The 25454-nt window shown below is 41.1% G+C and overlaps 1 protein-coding gene across 7 annotated transcripts in view; it reads left to right on the top strand.

Annotated features, from left to right (window-relative positions):
- Positions 1 to 25454, top strand: part of kank1a (KN motif and ankyrin repeat domains 1a) — a 120134-nt gene that overhangs the window by 76161 nt on the left and 18519 nt on the right. For all 7 annotated transcript variants that reach the window (XM_061904650.1, XM_061904617.1, XM_061904606.1 and 4 more), the window contains 2 exons: positions 13098 to 15665; positions 19592 to 19714. In XM_061904650.1, the coding sequence (XP_061760634.1) occupies positions 13562 to 15665; positions 19592 to 19714 (2227 nt within the window). In that variant the 5' untranslated portion in view covers positions 13098 to 13561. The remainder of the gene's footprint in view (positions 1 to 13097; positions 15666 to 19591; positions 19715 to 25454) is intronic.

Genomic DNA, 25454 nt, shown 5'->3' with positions numbered 1-25454 from the left:
GCTGTTTAACTCCCCCGCTCGAGAGGCATCGCCGTCAGCCGAAGGGTTACTGGGTCTGAAGTTGGTCATGTCTTTTATTCCTTTCCATACCTCCTTGGTGTTGTTGCTCTGCAGGTGGGCTTCCATTTTCCTCCTATGTTCGGTTTTTGCCTCTCTGATGCCTCTCTTCAGATTGGCTCTGGCAGCACTGTAGAGTGCCAGGTCCTGCGCTTTGAAGGCACTGTCTCTCTCTTTGAGTAAGCCCTGGACTGTTTTTGTCATCCAGGGCTTCCTGTTGGGGTAGACTCGGATGCGCTTGTCCACTGTGACAGTGTCTATGCAGTGTTTGATGTACCCCAGGACTGCTTCTGTGTACTGCTCCAAGTCTGGGTTTTCAAAAACTGACCAGTCTGTTGTATCAAAGCAGTCCTGCAGCTGTTCCATGGCTCCCTCCGGCCATGTTTTGACCGTTTTGGTTGTGATAGGAGCACTTTTTCTTATTGGTGTGTAAACTGGCAAAAGGAGCAGGGATATGTGGTCAGACTTGCCTAATTGGGGAAGTAGTTTGGCTCTATATCCTTTTTTTATGTTGGAATAGACTTTGTCCAGTGTGTTAGCTCCCCTCGTAGCACACTTCACATGCTGGTGAAGTTTGGGGAGCACTTTTTTCAGGTCGACATGATTAAATTCCCCCGCTATGATGTGGATGCTGTCGGGATATTTGTTCTGTTGTGCACTGATTGTATCGTGCAACAGAGCTAGCGCCGTGCTAGCGTTAGCATCGGGAGCTATATACACGTTTGTGATCAGGACAGCAGAGTGCTCCCTGGCTAGATGGAAGGGTCGGCATTTAACTGTAAAATATTCCAGATCTTGGGAACAGTGGCTGTTAACTACCTTTGAATCAGAAGTCCACTTGTTGTTTAGGTAGGTTAGCAGTCCACCCCCACGCCGCTTGCCGGAAGACACTGCGTTTCTGTCCTGTCTGTGTGCTGTGTGACCGGTTATCTCCATGCTAGCGTCGGGTATTGAGGACGTTAGCCAGGTTTCCGTAAACAATAGGGCGCAGCTGTCCATCACAGTGTTTTGTGCTACACGGAGCCTCACCTCGTCCATCTTGTCCTCTTCACCATGAGGAGCGAGCGACCTCGCATTAGCCAGGAATAGACTTGGTATCGGTGGTCTGTTTGGGTTCATTTTTAGTCTGGCTAACACGCCGCCCCTTCGGCCACGGCGTCTTCGCCTCCGCCTCCTCCTCGCCGGGCACAGTAGCCATGGAGCTCCAGGGCTACGTGCTAACTCCTCTGGGATGTTGTGTCGGCTTGTAAAATACACCGAAATAGTCTGCTCAGACCGCAATCCAATCTCCAACAAATCGTTTCGGCTGTACATAACCTTCGCCCAGCAAGTTGCTGACTGGGCTAGTAATAAACTATATAAAAACAATAAAAACAATGCACCTAAGGGGAGAGCCTGAAACGTCGCGTCCATGCGCGCTGCCATTTACAGAGATATATATATATATATATATATGTATATGTATATGTATGTATGTATATGTATGTATGTATATAGCTAGAATTCACTGAAACTCAAGTATTTATTATATATATATATATATATATATGTATGTATATATGAAATACTTGACTTGGTGTATTCTAGCTGTAAATATACTCCTCCCCTCTTAACCACACCCCCGACCACGCCCCAACCCCCCACCTCCCAAAATCGGAGGTCTCAAGGTCTCCCTCACTCATGAGGTCATTGCTCAGCTGTTCCAGGGTCGTTGTGGTACCAGGAGGGCGCCTGTCACCCTGCTCGGCCCTCACAGACGCTCTAGTCGGCAGGGAGATGACGACAGCTACAGATTGTTGTCAAATCCCTGTTGTTGATGCTGGCACATTATCTGCGGTAAATTCCCCACTACAAGCTGCTACTTTTTTCCTACACTTTGACCCCTGTGGCTTATTAAGCGGTGCGGCGGCCTTGTGGATTTAAAAAAAAAAAACAAAAGCAAATAAATTAAAAATCAATCAATTAATGTTTACTTATATAGTTCTACATCACGAGTGTCTCAAAGGGCTGCACAAGCCACATCAACATCCTGGGCTTAGATCCCACATCAGGGCAAGGAAAAACTCAACCCAACGGTATGACAATGAGAAACCTATGAATGTTACTAGATACTACTTATATACTTACATCATGTATATATTACGTGTTATTATGAATGTTACTACATGATAAATATACTTACATCATGTATATATTGAATGTTACTACATGAAATATATACTTACATCATGTATATATTACATGTTATTATGAATGTTACTAGATACTACATATATACATACATCATATATATACAGGGCTGTCTCAGAAAATTAGAATATTGTGATAAAGTCCTTTTCTGTAATGCATCTAAAAACATGAAAATGTCATACAGTCTAGATTAATTACACATCAACTGAAATATTGCAAGCCTTTTTTTATTTTAATATTGCTGATTATGGCATACAGCTTAAGAAAACTCAAAAATCCTATCTCAAAAAATTAGAATATTTCCTCAGACCAAGTAAAAAAAAAAAGATTTATAACAGCAAAACAAAATCAAACATTTAAAAATGTCAATTAATGCACTCAGTACTTGGTTGGGAATCCTTTTGCACGGATTACTGCATCAATGCGGCGTGGCATGGTGGCAATCGGCCTGTGGCATTGCTGAGGTGTTATGGATGCCCAGGATGCTTCAATAGCGGCCTTTAGCTCATTTGCATTATTGGGCCTGGCGTCTTTCAGCTTCTTCTTCACAATAACCCACAAATTATCTGAGGTTCATGTCAGGGTAGTTGGCAGGGCAATGGAGGACAGTAATGCCATGGTCAGTACACCAGTTACTAGTGGTTTTGGCACTGTGAGCAGGTGCCAGATCATGCTGGAAAATGACATCATCATCTCCATAGAGCTTTTCAACAGATACAGCTTCAATAGCCGTATTCCCATGGTCAAGCCACTCCTGAACTCTAGACAACAGAAGTTCCCTCAGTCAGCAATGGTTTGGGGAGCCATGTCAGCTGCTGGTTTTGGTCCACTGTGTTTCATCAAGTCCAGAGTCAATGCAGCTGTGTACATGCTTCCATCTGTTGTAAAGCTCTATGGAGATGATTTAATTTTCCAGCATCATCTGGCACCTGCTCACAGTGCCAAAACCAGCAGTAACTGGCGTACTGACCATGGCATTACTGTCCTTGATTGGCCTGCCAACTCTCCTGACCTAAACCCCATAGAGAATTTGTGGGTTATTGTGAAGAAGAAGCTGAAAGACACCAGACCCAATAATGCAAATGAGCTGAAGGCCGCTATTGAAGCATCCTGGGCATCCATAACACCTCCGCAATGCCACAGGCTGATTGCCTCCATGCCACGCCGCATTGATGCAGTAATCCGTGCAAAAGGATTCCCAACCAAGTACTGAGTGCATTAATTGACATTTTCAAATGTTTGATTTTGTCTTGCTGTTATAAATCTTTTTTTTTTTACTTGGTCTGAGGAAATATTCTTTTTTTTTTGAGATAGGATTTTTGAGTTTTATTAAGCTGTGTGCCATAATCAGCAATATTAAAATAATAAAAGGCTTGCAATATTTCAGTTGATGTGTAATGAATCCAGAATGTATGATGGCATCTTCATGTTTTTAGTTGCATTACGGAAAATAAAGGACTTTATCACAATATTCTAATTTTCTGAGACAGTCCTGTATTACATGTTATTATGAATGTTACATGACAAATATACTTACATCATGTACATAGTACATGTTATTATGAATGTTACTACATGACATATATACTTACATCATGTACATAGTACGTTATTATGAATGTTACTGCATTACACATATATACTTACATCATGTATATAATACATGTTATTATGAATGTTACTACATGACATACATACTTACATCATATATATATTACATGTTATGAATGTTATTACATTACATATATAGTTAGTGTGTATATAATACTTAAAATTATGAAAAAATGTAAATATTACATGTTATTATGAATGTTAATACATGACATATATACTTACATCATGTATATATTACATTATATTATTAATGTTAATAGATACTACATATATACTTACATCATGTATATATTACATGTTATTATGAATGTTATTAGATACTACATATATACTTACATCATGTATATATTACATGTTATAATGAATGTTACTGCATGACATACATATTTACATCATGTATATATTACATGTTATAACGAATATATATTACATGTTATAATGAATGTTACTACATGACATATATACTTGTTATTATGAATGTTACTAGATACTACATATATATTTACATCATGTATATATTACATGGTATTATGAATGTTACTACACGACATATATACTTACATCATGTATATATTACATGTTATTATGAATATTACACATATACATACATCATGTATATATTACATGTTATTATGAATGTTACTACATGACATATATACTTACATCATGTATATATTACATATTATGAATGTTACTAGATACTACATATATACTTACATCATGTATATATTACATGTTATCATGAGTGTTACTAAATTACGTGTATACTTACAGCATGTATATAAATGTTGATAGTCTTTTCGATTTTTTTTTAGAGTGCTTTATATGCGTAATAGAGCCACTCCTATTGGCTGCATTGTCAGCTAATTTTGTCCCGTGTTTACTTGTGAGTTAGAATGCATAAAACAATAAAAATGTTCCGTATTACATGAGTATTGTGAATGATAGACAGAATTCCAATGAAAGTGCAGTTCCCCATTAAGGTTGGACCTAAGGTCAAGACTGAAGGGTCGTAGAATGCATTTTCAGTTGTGACGGTCTGCCGCTGTCTCACCCGAGTTTACTTAAGTCTCTCAAACATTTATTCTAAAATTATTACAAGTGTTTATTGTGGTAAAAAACAACTGTATTCATCTTCTCTCGATTTCCAAGGGACCGCCAAAAGCTCTATGTTGGCTGTGAATGGAGGATTTATTCATTGCCTCGGAGGCCCTCTATGATGTCAAAGTGTCTTTGTAGCGATGTCCTCCCAGTCATGTGTGTCACTAGTGCTGGTTTATGAGCACCAAAGGTGAGGAGACGCTATCATCTCCCTCACTTCTTTGCTCCACTTCTCAGAGAGGAGGCGCTCCAACGCTCGCGTTTGAAGTTGCAGCTTTTTATGACATCACCGACCTGGTCCCAACTCACCCTTTGTTAGTCGAGCCCACACCCGTGTGTACGTCCACCACTTTATTGAAAGCAGCCTTCGCTACATGTCTTAAAGATAACACCTCGCGCTGTGCCAGCTGTCCAGTCGGCTACGAATGTGGGAGCTGTAAGTCTGATTGTTTTTCAGTGAATAATGTTATTAAAATGTGTAATGTTGGCATTTTAGCGCTCATAGCTATTCTAATGTTTCTAACGGCCTCTTGTACCACTCCTTAAAGTTAAGTTATTGGATGGTATGCATTAGAATGGGCACCGATTCCAGTTTTTTTCTTTTTTTTGGCACCGGCCGACTCAAATAAAACACAACTGTGCCATGATTGGGGACCTAGTTTGTGTGTGACGTCATTTCTACAAACCTCGTTTCCATATGAGTTGGGAAATTGTGTCAGATGTAAATATAAACGGAATACAATTATTTGCAAATCCTTTTCAACCCATATTCAATTGAATGCACTACAAAGAATACATATTCGATGTTCAAACTAACAAACTTTATTTTTTGTGTGCAAATAATGATTAACTTAGAATTTCATGGCTGCAACACGTGACAGAGTAGTTGGGATGTTCACCACTGTGTTACATCACCTTTTCTTTTAACAACATTCAATAAATGTTTGGGAACTGAGGAAACTAATTGTTGAAGCTTTGAAAGTGGAATTCTTTCCCAGTCATTCAACAGTCCGGGGTCTCTCCTGTCGTATTTTACGCTTCATACCGTGCCACACATTTTCGATGGGAACTTTACAAAGCCACGCTGTTGTAACACGTGCTGAATGTGGCTTGGCATTGTCTTGCTGAAATAAGCAGGGGCGTCCATGAAAAAGACGGCGCTTAGATGGCAGGATATGTTGTTCCAAAACCTGTATATACCTTTCAGCATTAATGGTGCCTTCACAGATGTGTAAGTTATCCATGCATTGGGCACTAATGCACCTCCATACCATCACAGATGCTGGCTTTTGAACTTTGCGTCGATAACAGTCTGGATGGTTCGCTTCCCCTTTGGTCCGGACGACACGATGTTGAATATTTCCAAAAACAATTTGAAATGTGGACTCGTCAGACCACAGAACACTTTTCCACTTTGCATCAGTCCATCTTAGATGATCTCGGGCCCAGACAAGCCGGCGGCGTTTCTGGATGTTGTTGATAATTTTTTTTCGCTTTGCATGGTATAGCTTTAACTAGCACGTAGCGACCAACTGTATTTAGTGAAAGTGGTTTTCTGAAGTGTTCCTGAGCCCATGTGGTGATATCCTTTTAGAGATTGATGTCGGTTTTTGATACAGTGCCGTCTGAGGGATCGAAGGTCACGGTCATTCAGTGTTGGTTTCCGGCCATGCTGCTTACGTGGAGTGATTTCTCCAGATTCTCTGAACCATTTTGACTATATTATGGAGCGTAGATGTTGAAATCCCTAAATTTCTTGCAATTGCACTTTGAGAAACGTTGTTCTTAAACTGTTTGACTATTTGCTCACGCAGTTGTGGACAAAGGGGTGTACCTCGTCCCATCCTGTCTTGTGAAAGACTGAGCATTTTTTGGGAAGCTGTTTTTATACCCAATCATGGCACCCACCTGTTCCCAATTATCCTGCACAACTGTGGGATGTTCCAAATAAGTGTTTGATGAGCATTCCTCAACTTTTATCAGTATTTATTGCCACCTTTCCCAACGTCTTCGTCAGGTGTTGCTGGCATCAAATTCTAAAGTTAATGATTATTTGCAACAAAAAAAAATGTTTATCAGTTTGAACATCAAATATGTTGTCTTTGTAGCATATTCTACTGAATATGGGTTGAAAATGATTAGCAAATCATTGTATTCTGTTTATATTTACATCTAACACAATTTCCCAACTCATATGGAAACGGGGTTTGTAACTCAGGATGCAACAATAAACCGTTTTAATGATAACCCCGGTAAAACTCCTAACGGTAAGTCTTACCATTTAAATTAAAATGATGGCAAAAACCATGATCGATAACTGCACTTTGGTAAGGTCAGGGACCGACTGCAGCTAGCTTAGCTGCGAACATGAAAACAAGAGACATTAGCATCTTTACCTATTAAAAACAAAAAAACACATACACCGATCGAAACTTAAATAAACTCACTACGGTCTGATCAACTAAGCTGTTCAATTGCGCAAATTTAATGACCAGCTCCTTGGTCTTTGACGGATTGAGCTGCAAGACGTTCGTGTGGCACCAGACAACAAAGTCCCTCACCAGGTTCTGAAACTCCTCCTCTCTGCCGTCCCTGATGCACCCGACGATGGCTGTGTCATCCGCGTACTTCTGGATGTGACACAGCTCTGAGTTGTAGCAGAAGTCAGCGGTGTACAGGGTGAAGAGAAGAGGGGCCAGCACCGTTCCCTGCGGTGCTCCGGTGCTGCTGATCACAGTGTCAGACGTGATGTCCTTCAGTCTGACGTACTGTGGCCTGTCGGTGAGGTAGTTCGAAATCCAGGCAACCAGGCAGGGGTCCACTTGCATTTTGTAGAGCTTGTCCTGAAGGAGGCGGGGCTGGATGGTATTAAAGGCACTCGAGAAGTCCAGGAACAGGATCCTCACAGTGCCATTTCCCTTATCCAGGTGTGAGTGGGCTCGATGCAGCAGGTAAAGGATAGCATCCTCCACACCAACGCCTTCCTGGTACCCAAACAGCAGGCTGTCCTGGGCATGTTGCACCTGTGGTCTGAGGAGGCTGAGAAATAGCCGCTCCAATGTCTTCATTAGATATGAATGACTCATATTTGACACACGCAGCTACGGTATATTAATAAAACATAGCTGCTTACTGTTCTTTTTAGCATATTCAATAGCTTGGACCTTAAATCCTACTGAATAGCTCTTAATCTTCTTCCCTTTATGCGATTTCAAATTATTGAAATCAGCCTCCTCCATTTTGAAAATGATGACAGGTGAAGTGTCACTCGTGACTTGACGAGTTTGACCCGGCGGAAATTCTAGGCCTGTGCTAATAAAAAATAATATTTAGCGGAACGAGTTTGACGCGGCGTTAATCCTGAGCCTGCGGTAATGCTAAGCATGCGCTAATTATTTTGCGAAACGAGTTTGACCCGGCAGTAATTCTAGGCAGGCGCATACTATGTACCCGGCGGTAATTCAAGGAAATGCCGTAAGTTTTATTTGCATCACATTTTGAATATGGTGAATAAAGGTTTGGCCATTAAAACAGATAACAATTCTAAGACCATCACTATCAGTGAAGCATAAGAAACACTAAATATGCAAAATAGTGCCCATTCTATTTTAGTTCTGTAAAAAAAAACTTAGATATTTTAGTGTACTTTTTGACCACATTCAACAATTCAAAGCACATTTTAGTCACGATAACTTTGATATTCAATTTTTGTATCCCTAACACCAACACTTGGTCATCACTCCAGCAGCACTGAGAGCTGACTCAGTCAAACTGCCTCTCAGTAAGGTTGCAGTTTTCAACGCCGACAAACCTGTTGACTCAAACGTAATAGTCAAATAAGATTTAAACATTGAAATTGGTCAGAAGTTTATCATAATCAAAAATGAGATGTTAAAAAAAACAGTTAATATTTAACCCTCGTGTAATTTTCATATTGGTGTTACTCAGCCAGTGTTTGTGGGTCTGATGGACTCCTTGCATTTTGTGGCTTTTAATGCCTCACAATCAAACACTTTTATGTTAAATTACTGAACAGATGTTTTTTGGGATAAGGTAATCATCTGTTCAGTGTTTTAACATAAAAGTATTTGATTGTGAGGCATTAAAAGTCACAAAATGCAAGGGGTCCATCAGACCCACAAACGCTGGCTGAGTAACAACAATATGAACATTGCACGGAAAATTTCTCTGACAGGCCCTGCGATGAGTTGGCGACTTGTCCAGGGTGTACCCCGCCTTTCGCCCGATTGTAGCTGAGATAGGCGCCAGCACCCCCCGCGACCCCGAAAGGGAATAAGCGGTAGAAATGGATGGAAGGGTTTCTGCATCCCACAGGGATTCATCTTTTGTTTCCCACAGAAGGTTGCAACATTGTTTGTCAACACTGTCTGCTCTCATTTTCTCGCAAATTTGACCCTCTGATGTACTGTGGACCTACACTCTGTCCTCCTCCTGTCTAGGCCTGCTGTGTGTATGTGTGGGTGGTACACAGAACATCAATTTCCACACTTCTATTAGTTAATGGCCCCGGACGTCTTATTTGTAATAGAAATAGGTAGGGGTGTAACGGTACGTGTATTTGTACTGAACCGTTTCGGTACGGGGGTGTTGGTTCAGTACAGCGGTGTACGGAACGAGTTTTTAAGCTAAAGTCTTAACAAGCTGCTTTGTTTCTTCTGCCTCTGTGTCAGCACCCAGCATTGTCCCACCCACACAACCATCTGATTGGTTACATATATAGCGGTAACAGCTAATCACCAGTGCGTATTCAGAGCGGTAACAACCAATCAGCAGTGCGTATTCAGAGCGCATGTAGTAAATACTTGAGTGTCGAGCAGATAGGTGTTTAGCAGGTGACCATAAGGCAGCGTACTCTCCCCAAATGATAATAAACACCTCCCAGTCAACTACTACTAACACCACTATGAGCCTGTTGACCTTCTAGAAACTTAAACTGCAGCTCAGCTCGCTCACAGTTCTGGTTTGGGGTGAATGCTAATTAGCTTTTAGCGTAACGTTAGCTCATTTTGCTGTGTGTGTGTGTGCGTGTTTTACGGACAGAAAAGCTTTGAATGGCAGCGTCCCTGCTATCACATGTTGATAAAAATATAACATTTACATAATAAAAATCAACTACTGGCTTCCCAAATGCTGTAATAAATTAAGCATGATGAGTTGACTTGAAACTGTTTAATGTTGAACTTTTTATACGTAGAAGAAAAGTTGTCATTTTATTTAATCCGAGCAACAATTTGAGGCAGTTTAATGTGGATTAACGTGGGCAGAATTATTATAGTGTTCCCAATGTTAAAAGGATAAAGCCATTGTTTACAAATTTGGTAAATAAATAACCCAAAAATTTATATTTTGTTGTTTTCTTACTGTACCGTAAATGAACCTAACCGTGACCTCTAATTTTTGTGTACAGTTACACCCCTAGAAGGGTGGTATATGGTGTGTGGTCATTAAATATGCATTCTGATATATGTTCTTCACAGAAAATGAGCCAAAGTCAGTGAGTCTCAGTTTGAAAAATTAATTAATTGTGTCATTTTTCTTTTAATAAAAAAATGAAAATGGGTCCCACAGATTCCAGGTACCGGGAATTGGTGCATGTGTTGGACAGGCCTGGACCAACACAGCTCATTAGCATTAAAACTACAGTAGGGTTTACAACAGGGGTCACAAACGCGGTGCCCGCGGGCACCAGGTAGCCCGTAAGGACCAGATGAGTCGCCCGCTGGCCTGTTCTAAAAATAGCTCAAATAGCACACTTACCAGTGAGCTGCCTCTATTTTATTAAATTGTATCTATTTACTATCAAGTTCGTCTCGCTTTGCTCGACATTTTTAATTTTAAGAGAGAAAAAACTCAAATAGAATTTTAAAATCCAAGAAAATCTTTTAAAGACTTAGTCGTCACTTGTTTAAATAAATTCATTATTTTTTTTACTTTGCTTGTTATAACTTTCAGAAGGACAATTTTAAAGAAAAAATACAACCTTAAAAATGATTTTAGGATTTTTAAACACATATACCTTTTTACCTTCCTTCCTCTTCTTTCCTGACAATTTAAATCAATGTTCAAGTAAATTAATTTTTTTCATTGTAAAGAATAATAAATACATTTTAATTTAATTCTTCATTTTATCTTCTGTTTTTTAGACGAAGAATATTTGTGAAATATTTCTTCAAATTTTTGATTAAAATAAAAAAATATATATTCTGGCAAATCTAGAAAATCTGTGGAATCAAATTTAAATCTTATTTTAAAGTCTTGAATTTCTTTTAAATAAATTGTTCTGGAAAATCTAGAAGAAATAATCATTGTCTTTGTTAGAAATGTAGCTTGGTCCAATCTGTTATATATTCTAACAAAGTGCAGATTGGATTTGAACACATTTAAAACATGTCATCAAAATTCTAATATTAATCTTAATCAGGAAAAATTACTAATTATTTTCCATAAATATTTTTTTTTATTTTTTCAAAAAGATTCAAATTAGCTCGTTTTTCTCTTGGTTTTTTTTCGGTTGAATTTTGAATTTTAAATAGTCGAAATTGAAAATAAACTGTTTCAAAATTTAATTTCTTTTTTTTCGATTTTTTTCCTCTTTTAAACCGTTCAATTAAGTGTTTTTTTCATCATTTATTTTCTACAAAAAACCTTCCGTAGAAGGAAAAAAAATGTACAACTGAATGACAGACAGAAATACCCTTTTTTTTTTATATTTATCTGTTTTTATACATATTTATTGTGAGAAATCCTTTAGATGATCAGTGTTTCCACAAAGATAAATATCATTAATTATTAATATCAACATAGAGTTAAAGGTCAATTAAGCAAATTGTCTATTTCTAGCAATTTATTTAAGTGTGTATCAAACTGGTAGCCTTTTGCATCAATCAATACCCAAGAAGTAGCTCTTGGTTTCAAAAAGGTTGGTGACGCCTGGTTTACAAAAAGCACTGTCCAAAATAAACATCTGTGGAGCTGGTTCTAAGGGGTAGAGTAACGCTGGAAATATTAGAAAAACCACAACAAAAGCTGGCAATCGTGAATGCACTGTTGGATTATTAAGTGTATTGAATATTATATGCGGGTGTGCCCAATGTTGCGGCCTGGGTTCGTGTAAAAGCGTCAAATATGCACAGTAGCTTTACTGTTTGTCTTTTTAAAAAAAACGGTCTGTTATTTCAGCGAGTTCACCCACCCCCCCACCCCCACCCCGCTGAATAACAGGTCTCTTATTCGGGAAGGGGTAGCGCCCAGCTCAGAGTCTCCCAGGATTGGAGGAAGCAGCTGTCCAATAGCTCCGCCGCACTGTGCTGAGCAGAGTTTATACCAATAGCGGCCTTTTCTTCCCCGTACGGAGGAAAGAATATTGAGTGAGAAGAAACTGCACAGTGGGATCTTTGTACAGTCTGCTGCCAGAAAGGGAACAAGCTAGGAGTCTTGGACAGAGTGAGGTGAGTGAACAACAATGCAGTGGAGGGTTGTTTTGTTCCGGAATAGAAGCCACAGGGAAGTAAGTTTATCAGAGGAAGCGCCGGGCTTTTTATGTCCGGCCCGTGTTTAAGCTCCAGGCATACCAGGAACAACAAGATGCCACTTTTAGCCCAGCCGGTGTGTGTGGAGCAGAGGGGCGGGGGTCTTAATGGGACTTCTGGGACCGGGCGCGTGGAGTTTGGACTTTGAGACCATCAATCTCAGTGGCTTGAATACATCATCAGCAAAGACAGTTCTCAAGTGAAACCATGTTTTCCTGGCATTATTTGAGGCTACCTTGACAAGAGCTTTACTGATGTGACCAGGTTTGTAAACCGTAATTTCTGTGCGCTCATCTCTGATCCATCTGGCACCGGAACACAAGGAAATGTATTTGTAACGTGTCTTTATGCGTTGCGCATACTTTTGAACTGACTAAGCAGAGCTTGCAGCGGTGGTTGTCACTCACACTTTCCAGTTGTGTTGACGTGAGGCACGTTGGTGCATGTCAAATGTATTGACGGATGTTTAAGAAGAACCATCTTGACTGCAGTTCCCTCAAAAAAGTTGTCGTTTAGTAATTGTTTGTCGACATGCAATGTTTAATACGAGCTCATGATGCAACTTGTTTTGCTGTGTTTGTGCAGGCCGAGGACAAAGATGTCCAAGCACAGATAACGACAAGGACTCTGTGGCTCCGTACTCCGTGGAGACTCCCTACGGTTTCCAGCTAGACCTGGACTTCCTCAAATACGTCGATGACATCGAGAGGGGCCACACCATTAAGAAGCTGAGCATCCAGAGGAAACCCAAAGGGGGAAAACCGACAACGGCGCCGCCACGGACCCGCACCGGCAGTGCCGGCGTGCGGGCCGAATGGACGTCCACCGACTCGCTATCGTCTTCAAACAGCGACGACAAGCACTCGCCGGTCTTTTTCAGTGCCAAGCCCTCCCAGGTATCCGCTCCGCTGACACCCATCCTCCCAAGGGCGGCTTTTGAAACGGCCCCACAGCAATCCAACTCCAGCCTCGTGGAGCCCAAGCTGTTACTCCCGCCGCCCTCGCCAAGGTTGACGCCGCGACCCAACCCCCATGTAGAAAAGACCCTGATGGAGACCCGACTTCGATTAGAACAGGAGCGTCTGTTCATGCAGCCGTACAGCGAGCCTCCGCTGCCCCGTCGTCGACTTGCCAGCTTTGGGGGAACGGGCTCAAACAGCTCGCTTTCCTCATACTCTGGGTCCATGGCGCCAAGTCAGATCTCCCCCAGCACCCTTCAGCCTCTACCCATCAACGGCCACGTCAACAATGGAGAGTACAACCTTTACTACCCACCATCCATGGGTAGCTCCATCCGACACAGTCCCTTGAGCTCTGGCATGGCCACACCCGTGACTAATGTCAGCCCGCTACACCTACAACAGATCCGGGAGCAGATGGTAGTTGCCCTCAGGAAGTTGAAAGAGTTAGAGGAGCAGGTGAAGACCATTCCCATTTTACAGGTCAAGATAGCAGTACTCCAGGAGGAAAAAAGACAATTGGCCGCTCAGTCCAAAAATCAAGTTCCTGGTGGTTTCCGCAAGCGCTCTTACAGCGTGGGCTGTGCCGACCAGATGGAGAACCTAGGTCCCATCCAGAAAGAAACTGTGTTGCAAATCATCGAGCCTGAAGCCCAGCAACAGAATGCTCAGCAGCTTGAAGAGTTTAGGCGTCTGGCTGCGAAAGTCCAAGCTCTGGAGAAGACCACTCTTGACAATAATGGCTTTGAAAGTCAGACGGACAATCAGAACCAGGCCCTCCAAAAGTCAATCGGTGTCGTGACTGATGAAAACATGAACAACTTTCAAGTCCGGTTGCCAAAAGAACGATGCCATCGGGACGTAGGCGTGGCGACAGAACGCCTGGAAACCCGCAGTGCTTTAGTGGGTGTGAACGAAGCCATGCTCGGTGTGTCCAGCGAGGCAGAGAAGGAGATTGAGCTCCAGCAGCAGACCATCGAAGCGCTGAAAGATAAGGTCTACCGCTTGGAGGTGCAGCTGAAAGAAACCACTCACCAGATGGAGATGACAAAGCTAAAGCTGGAGCTCCAAGCAGCTGGCGGTTCAAACAAAAAAAAGGCGGATAAAGGCTTCATGGTGAGGCCCGAGATGTACAACGTCTCTGTGGAGGCCAAAGTCTCAGTGCAAAGCCAGGGGGTCGGTGACCAAGTCGTTATTACTGAAGCTCCTCAAAGTTTCTCTGTAGGAGTGTCCTGTCACCCGAGTGTGCACAGCGTTGGTGTCGGCCCTGAGAACTTGCCAGATCAACTTTCGGTAGATTCACTGCAGCGTCAGGTAGGCGTGGACTTAGAGGTTTGTCAGGTGGGAATCAACACGGTTGAGTCTTTAGACTGCTCAGCTTTCTGCAAACCGATGACTGAGTTGATCAAGAAGTCGCGATCGTTCGGCTGCGGAGATTGTTCGGTGGACGTGGTCGTCAGTCCTTTCAGGACGACTGTGTCGCAAGGAACTGACCCAGACCTCGTGACCAAGGTCGACTCTTGTGTCATGGCTGCCCCCGAGTTAGCAACTCGGATTACCAACACTGAGACAGAAGTTGTCAGCAAGTCCACCAACACAAAAACAGCCGAGCTGACGGACTCTTGCACGGACACCGCTTTGTCGACCTGTGACAAGCACACCAACACCGCTGCCGCAGAAACGAGGACGGTGGCTGCAGGCGAGGGTCTCGTCAAAGACGTGCACTCTTCCCCAAAGATGCGCTCAGTGGCTGTAGGAACCGCCACGGATGTAGAATTGCTCCTCGGCCAGTCCAGCTCTACTAAAACCAAAGAATGTGGAGTGGGGCCTGTCAGCGTTCACGAGAACTTCTTGATCGGTTTGAAAACGCGCAACATAGCATGCGGTCCTTCCCTGTTCCTCAAACCCGTCGCATGCAGCAAGGAGACCGTGGAGGAGACCGCTGAGGCCTGGCCAACGCAGGGCGGCGCCAGGCTCGACCATTACATAGAGAGGGTGCAGAAGCTCTTGCAGGAGCAACAAATGCTGCTGGCCGAGAACTACAGCGAGCTGGCCGAGGCTTTCGGACAGCCCCAGTCCCAGTTTGGGTCCATCAACAGCGAGCTGGTCAGCACGCTCTCGTCCATCAACTCTGCCATGAAGTGCGGCAGCGTGGAGGACCTCTTAAAGCTGCAGATGGACGCCGCAGACTCAGGTGAGAGCTTGACAGCGTCACATGTTGCATTGATTCATCTTTGAGTAGTTTTCGAAGTGCAAACACAACAATGGCAGATAAGACCGTGTCGACTGGGACGCGGACCAAGCCATGAGCTCACTTTTTGGGAGTCACACCCATCGACCTCCTGCTCTTTAGCGTGCACTAATGCTGATTCATGGCCGCCTCCCTCGCCGTTACATAACCCGCTCTCACGCCGGCTGACACATTCTTTGTCTTGTGTGCAGCCGGGCCTCGGGTCACTCCTTCTGGAATGTTGGGCCACCTCGCACAGACCAAGAAGGAGCGTACAAGACGCTTTTTTAAAACACGTTTGAACGCCGGTAAATACATTTGGCGCTTGGGCTGGGCGATACGGCCTTTTATTGATATCTCCATATGTTTAGTTTGATATATATCTGCATATTTTCCCTTAGCCTTGAATGAACACTTGATGCATATAATCACAGCAGTGTGATGAGTCTATGTGTCTACATTCAAACATTCTTCGTCATACTGCATTCATATATGCTACTTTTAAACTTTCATGCAGAGAGGGAAATCACAACTAAAACTGTATGTATTAAACAGTTATTAAGCAGTGGCACAAACATTCATGTCATTTCCAAAACATAAAGTGCAAGATTGTCAGAGACCTTTTAAAACAAGCTATGAGTGCACTTTTGTGCATGATGTCACTAAGATGACATATCAAAACAACACTCAATTAAAGTGCACTTTTTGTAGAGAACGCCACTACAATAGTTTAAAACAAATAAAGCGCACTTTTGTGCATGATGTCACACAAGATATTTCAATAAGTGTCAAAAATGAGCTGCATAATAGGAAATCAAATAGTGTATGTCCTTTGCTATGTGGTAGGTTCCTGCAGACGTTATTTCCTTCTGTTGTTGACTATTTGTTTCATGCGGTGTTGATGTGGAAATGGTTGCTTCGGCATTTTGTTGGTGTGGCATGCAGAGTTTCAAGCACTCCTTTTATAGCGTGTGACTTTTCAAATGATGCTACAAATTAGGAGTAATGCTACTTTTTGTAGCAACGCTTCTGCCGCATACTTGACATATGACTGATGTCCGTTCAACATCTTCCCGCTTGAAGCCAAACCACCGCCAGACAATGGACCCCAAGCTGTTTACCGTATTTCCTTGAATTGCCGCCGGGGCGCTAATTAATTTAAAACCTCTTCTCACTCCGGCGTTTACCAAAGGCACGCAATAAATTTAGGCCTGCGCTTATAAACTTCAGTGTGATGTAAGGATACCATCATGAAAAGCACATTTAATTAAAAAAAAGGTTATCGTCTTACCTTTACTTATAAATGAAGTCCATGCATAGCTCCTTCTGATCAAAAGCATCGATAACGTGTTTATAGAAGTCTTCCTTATCTTTCTTCAATTTTAAAAGTGTCTGTCTCGATGGAGATCTTCCTTTATTACCTCCTGCTTCGATTAAAAGTTCAGTTTAGTAAACTGGTTTTATTTGAGATATGTAATCCTCCATGTTAAAAGTGCAAACGAGAGGAAAAAATCAACGATCGCTGCTCACTCTTGCTGCTTGTTGTCACTTCTTCTGCAGCCAAGTAGTCGCAAGAAGGATCACTAGTGCCCTCTACCACCAGGAGGCGGGAGTCTCTTAATGACTCATATTTGACACACGCAGCTACGGTATATTAATAAAACATAGCTGCTTACTGTTCTTTTTAGCATATTCAATAGCTTGGACCTTAAATCCTACTGAAAAGCTCTTAATCTTCTTCCCTTTATGCGATTTCAAATTATTGAAATCAGCCTCCTCCATTTTGAAAATTATGACAGGTAAAGTGTCACTCGTGACGTGACGAGTTTGACCCGGCGGAAATTCTAGACATGCACTAATAAAAATAATATTTAGCGAAACGAGTTTGACCCGGTGTTAATCCTGAGTTGGCGGTAATACTTAGCATGCGCTAATTATTTTGCGGAACAAGTTTGACCCGGCAGTATTTCTTGGCAGGCGCAAACTATACACCCGGCGGCAATTCAAGGAAATAATCTTGGGAATTAATTCTTCCTTCATTTGTTACCAGATTGGCACCTTCTCTCTCTCGTATTACCACTCGCACCACAGCTAACGTTACCCATGCCGTTACCTCTCTGCTCGGCGAGGGCATATGGCGTTGCAGGCGCGACAGTATGTGACGTATGTAAGAAGGTGCGCTTGTTTAAGTCTCTGTGAGGAGAGACAATAAAGAGTGGCGTAGTGGGTAGAGTGGCCGTGCCAGAAACCGGAGGGTTGCAGGTTCGCTTCCCACCTATTGACATCCAAAAAAACGCTGCCGTTGTGTCCTTGGGCAGGACACTTCACCCTTGCCCCCGGTGCCGCTCACACTGGTGAATGAATGATAGGTGGTGGTCGGAGGGGCCGTAGGCGCAAACTGGCAGCCACGCTTCCGTCAGTCTACCCCAGGGCAGCTGTAGCTACTAATGTAGCTTACCACCACCAGGTGTGAATGAATGATGGGTTCCCACTTCTCTGTGAGCGCTTTGAGTATCTAACAATAGAAAAGCGCGATATAAATCTAATCCATTATTATTATTATTAGAAGAGCCTCTAGTGTAATGCCAGCAGCTAAAAGCAACGTATACTCCAATATCACCATATAGTCATTTTTTTATATCGCACAGAGACAAACCCGCGATATATCTAGTATATTCCATGTATCGCCCAGCCCTATTTGGCTTGCTTCCAAACGCCGCATTCAGGAAAGCGGGGAGTTCAGAAGTGGACGTGCGATAAGCTCGTGTTTGTTTTGTTTTGTGAAATAGTCCACAGTCCTGATATGTAGGCCAAGCTCGCTCTTTGTTTTTTGTTTTTTTAAAGATGCACTTGCACCTTAAAAGGTGGATGTAAATCTCGTTTTTACTGAAGGCCAAATGGCGGGCAGTCACGGCCACCCACAAAGTGAGTGATGCATCTAATTGCCAATGCCGGGGATTCTCCAACTCTGGTTCATGTGCCACAAGAGTACTTTATTGACAAATATTAGTTATTCATCACCCGTGCCTTAAAAGTAATCATTGAAGTTATTAGGGACCGAATGTCCTTTTGGGACAGAGGACCCTATTGAACTTATAGCGTTTTATTCTTTATTATTATTCCGCAGCTTTGAGCTGTAATTTGACCCCCTTAACATGCTTCAAAACTTACCAAATTTGACACACACATCGGGACTGAAAAAATTTGCGATTTAATCAAAAAACCTAACCCCAAAATTAAAAATTGCGCTCCAGCGCCCCCTAGGAAGAAAACGCAGACAAAACTGCCTGTAACTGCCATTAGGAATGTCGTAGCGACATGAAATAAAAACCTCTATGTAGGTCTCACTTAGACCTAGATTTCATACACTGACATCGTTTAGCAAAAATCAACAGGAAGTTTCCAATTCCCCCTTCAAAACAATTTTTTTTTTCGTAAAAACACTCACCTTTGCCTCTTTAAGCCGTAATTTGACCCCCTTAACATGCTTCAAAACTCAACAAACTGGACACACACATCAGGACTGGCGATATAATCAAAAAACCTAACCCCAAAACTCAAAATTGCGCTCTAGTGCCCCTTAGGAATAAAACACAGACAAAACTGCTCCTAGGAAGAAAACACAGACAAAACTGCCTGTAAAATGTTGGTTTTTTTTGTTTGTTTGTTTTTTTAATAAAAATGAATAAAAAATTCTTCTGCGGCCCGGTACCAATCGGGCCACGGCCCGGTGGTTGGGGACCACGGCTATAGACGAGAGGAGAGTTTAATTTTGAGCTGATCTTTGTTTGGGTCGGAGGATGCTCGACCTCACGTTTGTATTTTTTGAATAGATCGTTCACATGAGCGTACTCTTTATTAACTGGCGTGTTGACTCCGCCCATTTTCAGACGGTGGCGTCCAGGTGGTGTCCTGCGGTCGGACAGACAGACCCGCAAAGACGCCGCTGCAGCACATGAGCGCAGCCGAGCAGAAGAGTCGCATGGACCTGCAAATGTCCACAGCGCTACACGGTGAGACCCCACACCACTTATTTCATGTGTCACGCACGCAGGCACACGCACACCCACACACACACGCACGCACACCCACACACACACACACACACACACACACGTATATACATACTATGCAAATATAAAAAATTAGTTGGAATTTCACAGGAAAAAGGTCACAATTTCACAAGTAAAACTTAGTTTTGGCAGTATTATAATAAAAGTCCTCATTTTACAAGAAAAACTTAAAATGTGTGCAATATTATGATGAAGAAAAGCTTAATATTTTGGCAATTATATGAAAAGAGTCGTAATTTTACTTGACAAAAGTCACAAACTTTACAATTTTGGCAATATTAAAATAATAATGGGAATTTCACTTGGCAAAAGTCATCATTTTAATCCAAAAGTCAGTGTTTTACAAAAACAACAAAAACAAAAATCGGCAATACTGTGATAAAAGTTAGAATTTTATATGGCGAATGTCACCGTTTTGCATTAAAAAGCATTAAGTTTACATGAAAAAGTCATAATTATACAAGAAAATATTGCACCGATACAGAAGCAGAAAGAATATGAGAAATTGTTCCCAATTTTATAAAAAAAAAAGTCAACACATTATGAGACTTTTTAGTTATAAAAAAACAACAATGTTTATTAATCTTCATTATTTACTTCAAGTTATTACAGTATGTCCCTATACACAATATTTTTATTCATTTTAACCAAAGGGGGCGCATTTCAATTTCTCACACACACTTGTTATTTTATATGTTGACCAGAGGGGGAGCCCTTTTAAAAGCGACACACAGTCAATGTGAAAAATCCTTCCATTTTGGGACCACCCTCATTTAGATGGATGTCACCAGCAGGGGTGCAAATGAGGAAATTGGGACCATGATTTATGTCATCACTTGTTCACACCTCCTCATATGGAAGATACTTTTCCTTCATGTCTTAAGAAGGATACAAACACAAGAACACACACACACACACACGTATATACATACTATGCAAATATAAACAATGAGTTGGAATCTCACAGGAAAAAGGTCACAATTTCACAAGTAAAGCTTGGAGTTTGGGCAGTATTATAATAAAAGTCCTCATTTTACAAGAAAAACTTAAAATTTGTGCAATATTATGATGAAAGATGTAAATTTTACTCAATAAAAGTCACAGTTTTACAAGAAAAGCTTCACATTTTGGCAATTTTATGAAAAAAGTCATTATTTTACTTGACAAAAGTCACAAACTTTACAATTTTGGCAATATTAAATTAATAATGGGAATTCCACTTGGCAAAAGTCATCATTTTACTCAAAAAATTCCACTGTTTTACAAAAACAGCAACAAAAATTTGGCAATATTGTGATAAAAGTCAGAATTTTATGACATATGTCACCGTTTTGCAATAAAAAGCAATAAGTTTACATGAAAAAGTTGTAATTATACGAGAAAATATTGCAACGTTACAGAAGCAGAAAAAATTTGAGAAATTGTTTCCAATTTTATGAGAAAAAACTCGATACATTGTGATAAAAAGAATGCTTTTTATTTAAAAAAAAAAGCGATTTTTTTTTTTATGGATGGTAATTGTTTTTTAATTGTCATTATTCATTTGAAGTTATTACAGTATGCCCCTATACGCAATATTTATTTTATTCATTTTAGCCAAAGGGGGCGCATTTCAATTTCTGACACACACTTGTTATTTCATATGATGACAGAGGGGGAGCCCTTTAAAAGCGACACAGTCAATGTGAAAAATCCCTCCTTTTTGGGACCACCCTCATTTAGATAGATGTCACCAGCAGGGGTGCAAATAAGGAAATTGGGACCATGATTTATTACATCACTTGTTCACACCTCCTCATATAGAAGATACTTTCCCGTCTCATGTCTTAAGAAAGGTGGAAATACAAGAACACACACACACACATTCTTGTAATAATAATAATAATATATACATACTATGCAAATTTTAAAAAATAGTTGGAATTTCACAGCAAGTAAAACTTTGAATTTTGGCGGTCCTCATTTTACAAGAAAAACTGAACATTTTGGCAATTTTATGAAAAGAGTAGTCACTTAACTTGGCAAAAGTCACAAACTTTACAATTTTGCCAATATTAAAATAATAATCAGAATTTTACTTGGCAAAATTATGACAAAAGTCATTATTTTACTCCAGAAATTCCACAGTTTTACAAGAACAACAACAAAAATTGGCAATATCGTGATTTTATGGCAAATGTCACCATTTTGCAATAAAAAGCAATAATCAGTAATGATTATACGAGGTAATATTGCAACGTTACAGAAGCAGAAAAAATATGAGTAATTGTTCCCAATTTTATAAGAATAAAGCCGACACATTGTGAAAAAAAGACTGCTTTTTGTTAAAAAAAAAATAAGAATAAAAAAGTGATTTTTCTTCTTGGTAATTGGTTTTTAATCTTCATTATTTACTTCATTTTATTACAGTATGTCTCTATGTACATATTTATTTTACTTTTTTTTAATTAATTTTGGCCAAAGGGGGCACGTTTCAATTTCTTACACACACTTGTTATTTCATATGTTGACCAGCGGGGGAGCACTTTTAAAACCGACCCTCATTTTGATAATTGTCTATTAGATGCAATGTTTTTGGGACCATCATTTATGTCATCACTTGTTCACACCTCCTCATATGGAAGTTACTTTTCCCTGTCTGAAGAATAAAATAAATACAAGAAGACAGGATGGCAAAGCTCCTTCACAGTGCAACATTCCCGCGTGCCGCTGCATGAACATGCTGCTTCTCGCTGCCAGTGAGGCTCTCTCAGGCAAGTTTTGGCACATGCACCAACTCTCGGCTGGAATTTTTGCCTCCTTGGAGACCCGTACTTAGAATGTTTTCCTCACTTCCAAGTCTCCATATGAAAAGGACCCATATATATATATATATATATATATATATATATATATATATATATATATATATATAGATAGATATGTAATGTGTGTGTGTGTTTTTTTTACACATTTTAAATAAATGTCAAAGGCCCAAAGATAGTCGAATTTAATCATGACATTAAAATGTAGGCAGTTAAAAAGTGCCTTCGTAGCAACCCTGCTGTGTGTAGCTTTAATGCTAATGAGCAGTTTCCCTTCCAGCTCAAACTGGTTTTCATCACAGTAATGTCTGCCATCAGAGGGCCGCTTGTAACAGTGAATAAAGTAGGAATTTGCCTCTCAATTTCATTTAATTATATAAATTGTTCTAAAAAGGTTTAGTGTCCACATGCGTGGACAGCACCTTTTTGCTCTTTTTTCCAAAATGGTGTACACTACTGAATTGGGGTTTTATGGCCCCTTATGTGGACACTTATACTGCCATCTGGGGGTGTCGGTATACTTGACATTAGACGTGTAACGGTACGTGTATTCGTATTGAACTGTTTCGGTACGGGGGTTTCGGTCCGATTCGGAGGTGTATCGAATGATTTTCCACACGGACTAATTAATTAGCGTACCGCACGTTGTGTAAACAACACACATAGAGGCACAACACATGGCATGCTAGCAGCGACAGAGCTACAATCGACTGACCATACGTCCTCTTTTCACCAGACATGTCCTCTTTTGCGGGGCTGTCCGGGTGGAGTTTCTTAAATGCCTCAAATGTCCGGCATTTTAAGTTAGCGTTGCGTGTATTTTCAATGTAGGTTCAGGGTTAAGAAGGGGTTAGAAACCAAACAAATTGTGCACGCAGTAACATTCGTGAGGGAGGGGCAGAGACAGAGAGAGCGAGAGACTTATGATATACGCGCATACGTCGCCAGGCTCTGCGTTTTACCCATTTTTTTTTAGATTTGATTTTTTGTAACCTAAAGCAGGGGTGCCCACAGCTAATTTTTTAAAGGCCCACGTCACTTTCTAAAGATGCTATTAAAATGAACAAAAACATAAACAAAAGTAAAATAAAAAAGCTTGAAGGTTGAATGTAATTTAGAAAAAGTTGCAACGTTGACTAATAAAACAAAGCTGTTTTTTTTTCTTTCAAACTGTCATTGCTCAAAACATAATATTAAATCAAAATCAATGTCATCATAAATTATTGACCTATCCAAGGTTCCCATTACTTCACATCAAATATTCCACTAAGAAAAATATTTTTGGTGGAAGATTTAGCAAATTTGGTTAATAAAAAACAAAATATTTAAATTTTGTTTTCTTACTGTACCGAAAATGAACCGAACCGTGACCTCTGAACCGAGGTACGTACCGAACCAAAATTTTTGTGTACCGTTACACCCCTACTTGACATATTACAGTTGTCTGTCCAACATCTTCCTGCTTGAAGCCAACCGACTGCCAGAGTATGGACCCCCCTGCAGTTTTTCTTGGGAGTTAATTATTCCTTCATTTGTTACCAGATTGGCACCTTCTTTCTCTCGTATTACCACTCGCACCACAGCTAACATTACCCATGCCGCTACCTCTCTGCTCCCCGAGGGTGTATATGTATGTGACGTATGACATGACAGTATGGGACGTATGTAAGAAGAATCAATCAATCAATCAATGTTTATTTATATAGCCCCAAATTACAAATGTCTCAAAGGACTGCACAAATCATTACGACTACAACATCCTCGGAAGAACCCACAAAAGGGCAAGGAAAACTCACACCCAGTGGGCAGGGAGAATTTACATTCAGTGGGACGCCAGTGACAATGCTGACTATGAGAAACCTTGGAGAGGACCTCAGATGTGGGCAACCCCCCCCCCCTCTAGGGGACCGAAAGCAATGGATGTCGAGCGGGTCTAACATGATACTGTGAAAGTTCAATCCATAGTGGCTCCAAGACAGCAGTGAGAGTCCCGTCCACAGGAAACCATCTCAAGCGGATCAGCAGCGTAGAGATGTCCCCAACCGATACAGGCGAGCGGTCCATCCTGGGTCCCGACGAGCGGTCCATCCTGGGTCTCGACTCTGGACAGTCAGTACTTCATCCATGGTCATCGGACCGGACCCCCTCCACAAGGGAGGGGGGGACATAGGAGAAAAAAAAGAAGCGGCAGATCAACTGGTCTAAAAATGAGGTCTATTTAAAAGCTAGAGTATACAGATGAGTTTTAAGATGAGACTTAAATGCTTCTACTGAGGTAGCATCTCGAACTGTTACCGGGAGGGCATTCCAGAGTACTGGAGCCCGAACGGAAAACGCTCTATAGCCCGCAGACTTTTTTTGAGCTCTAGGAATCACTAATAAGCCGGAGTCTTTTGAACGCAGATTTCTTGCCGGGACATACGGTACAATACAATCGGCAAGATAGGCTGGAGTTAGACCGTGTAGTATTTTATACGTAAGTAGTAAAACCTTAAAGTCACATCTTAAGTGCACAGGAAGCCAGTGCAGGTGAGCCAGTACAGGCGTAATATGATCAAACTTTCTTGTTCTTGTCAAAAGTCTAGCAGCCGCATTTTGTACCAACTGTAATCTTTTAATGCTAGACATGGGGAGACCTGAAAATAATACGTTACAGTAATCGAGACGAGACGTAACAAACGCATGGATAATGATCTCGGCGTCTTTAGTGGACCAAATGGAGCGAATTTTAGCGATATTACGGAGATGAAAGAAGGCCGTTTTAGTAACGCTTTTAATGTGTGACTCAAAGGAGAGAGTTGGGTCGAAGATAATACCAAGATTTTTTACAGTCACCTTGTTTTATTATTTGGTTGTCAAATGTTAAAGTTGTATTA

This window comes from Nerophis ophidion, linkage group LG01 (assembly GCF_033978795.1).
Source record: "Nerophis ophidion isolate RoL-2023_Sa linkage group LG01, RoL_Noph_v1.0, whole genome shotgun sequence".
Lineage (NCBI taxonomy): Eukaryota > Metazoa > Chordata > Actinopteri > Syngnathiformes > Syngnathidae > Nerophis > Nerophis ophidion.
The sequence above is the reverse complement of the archived record's forward strand: the minus strand, read 5'-3'. Positions and strand labels throughout refer to the sequence as shown.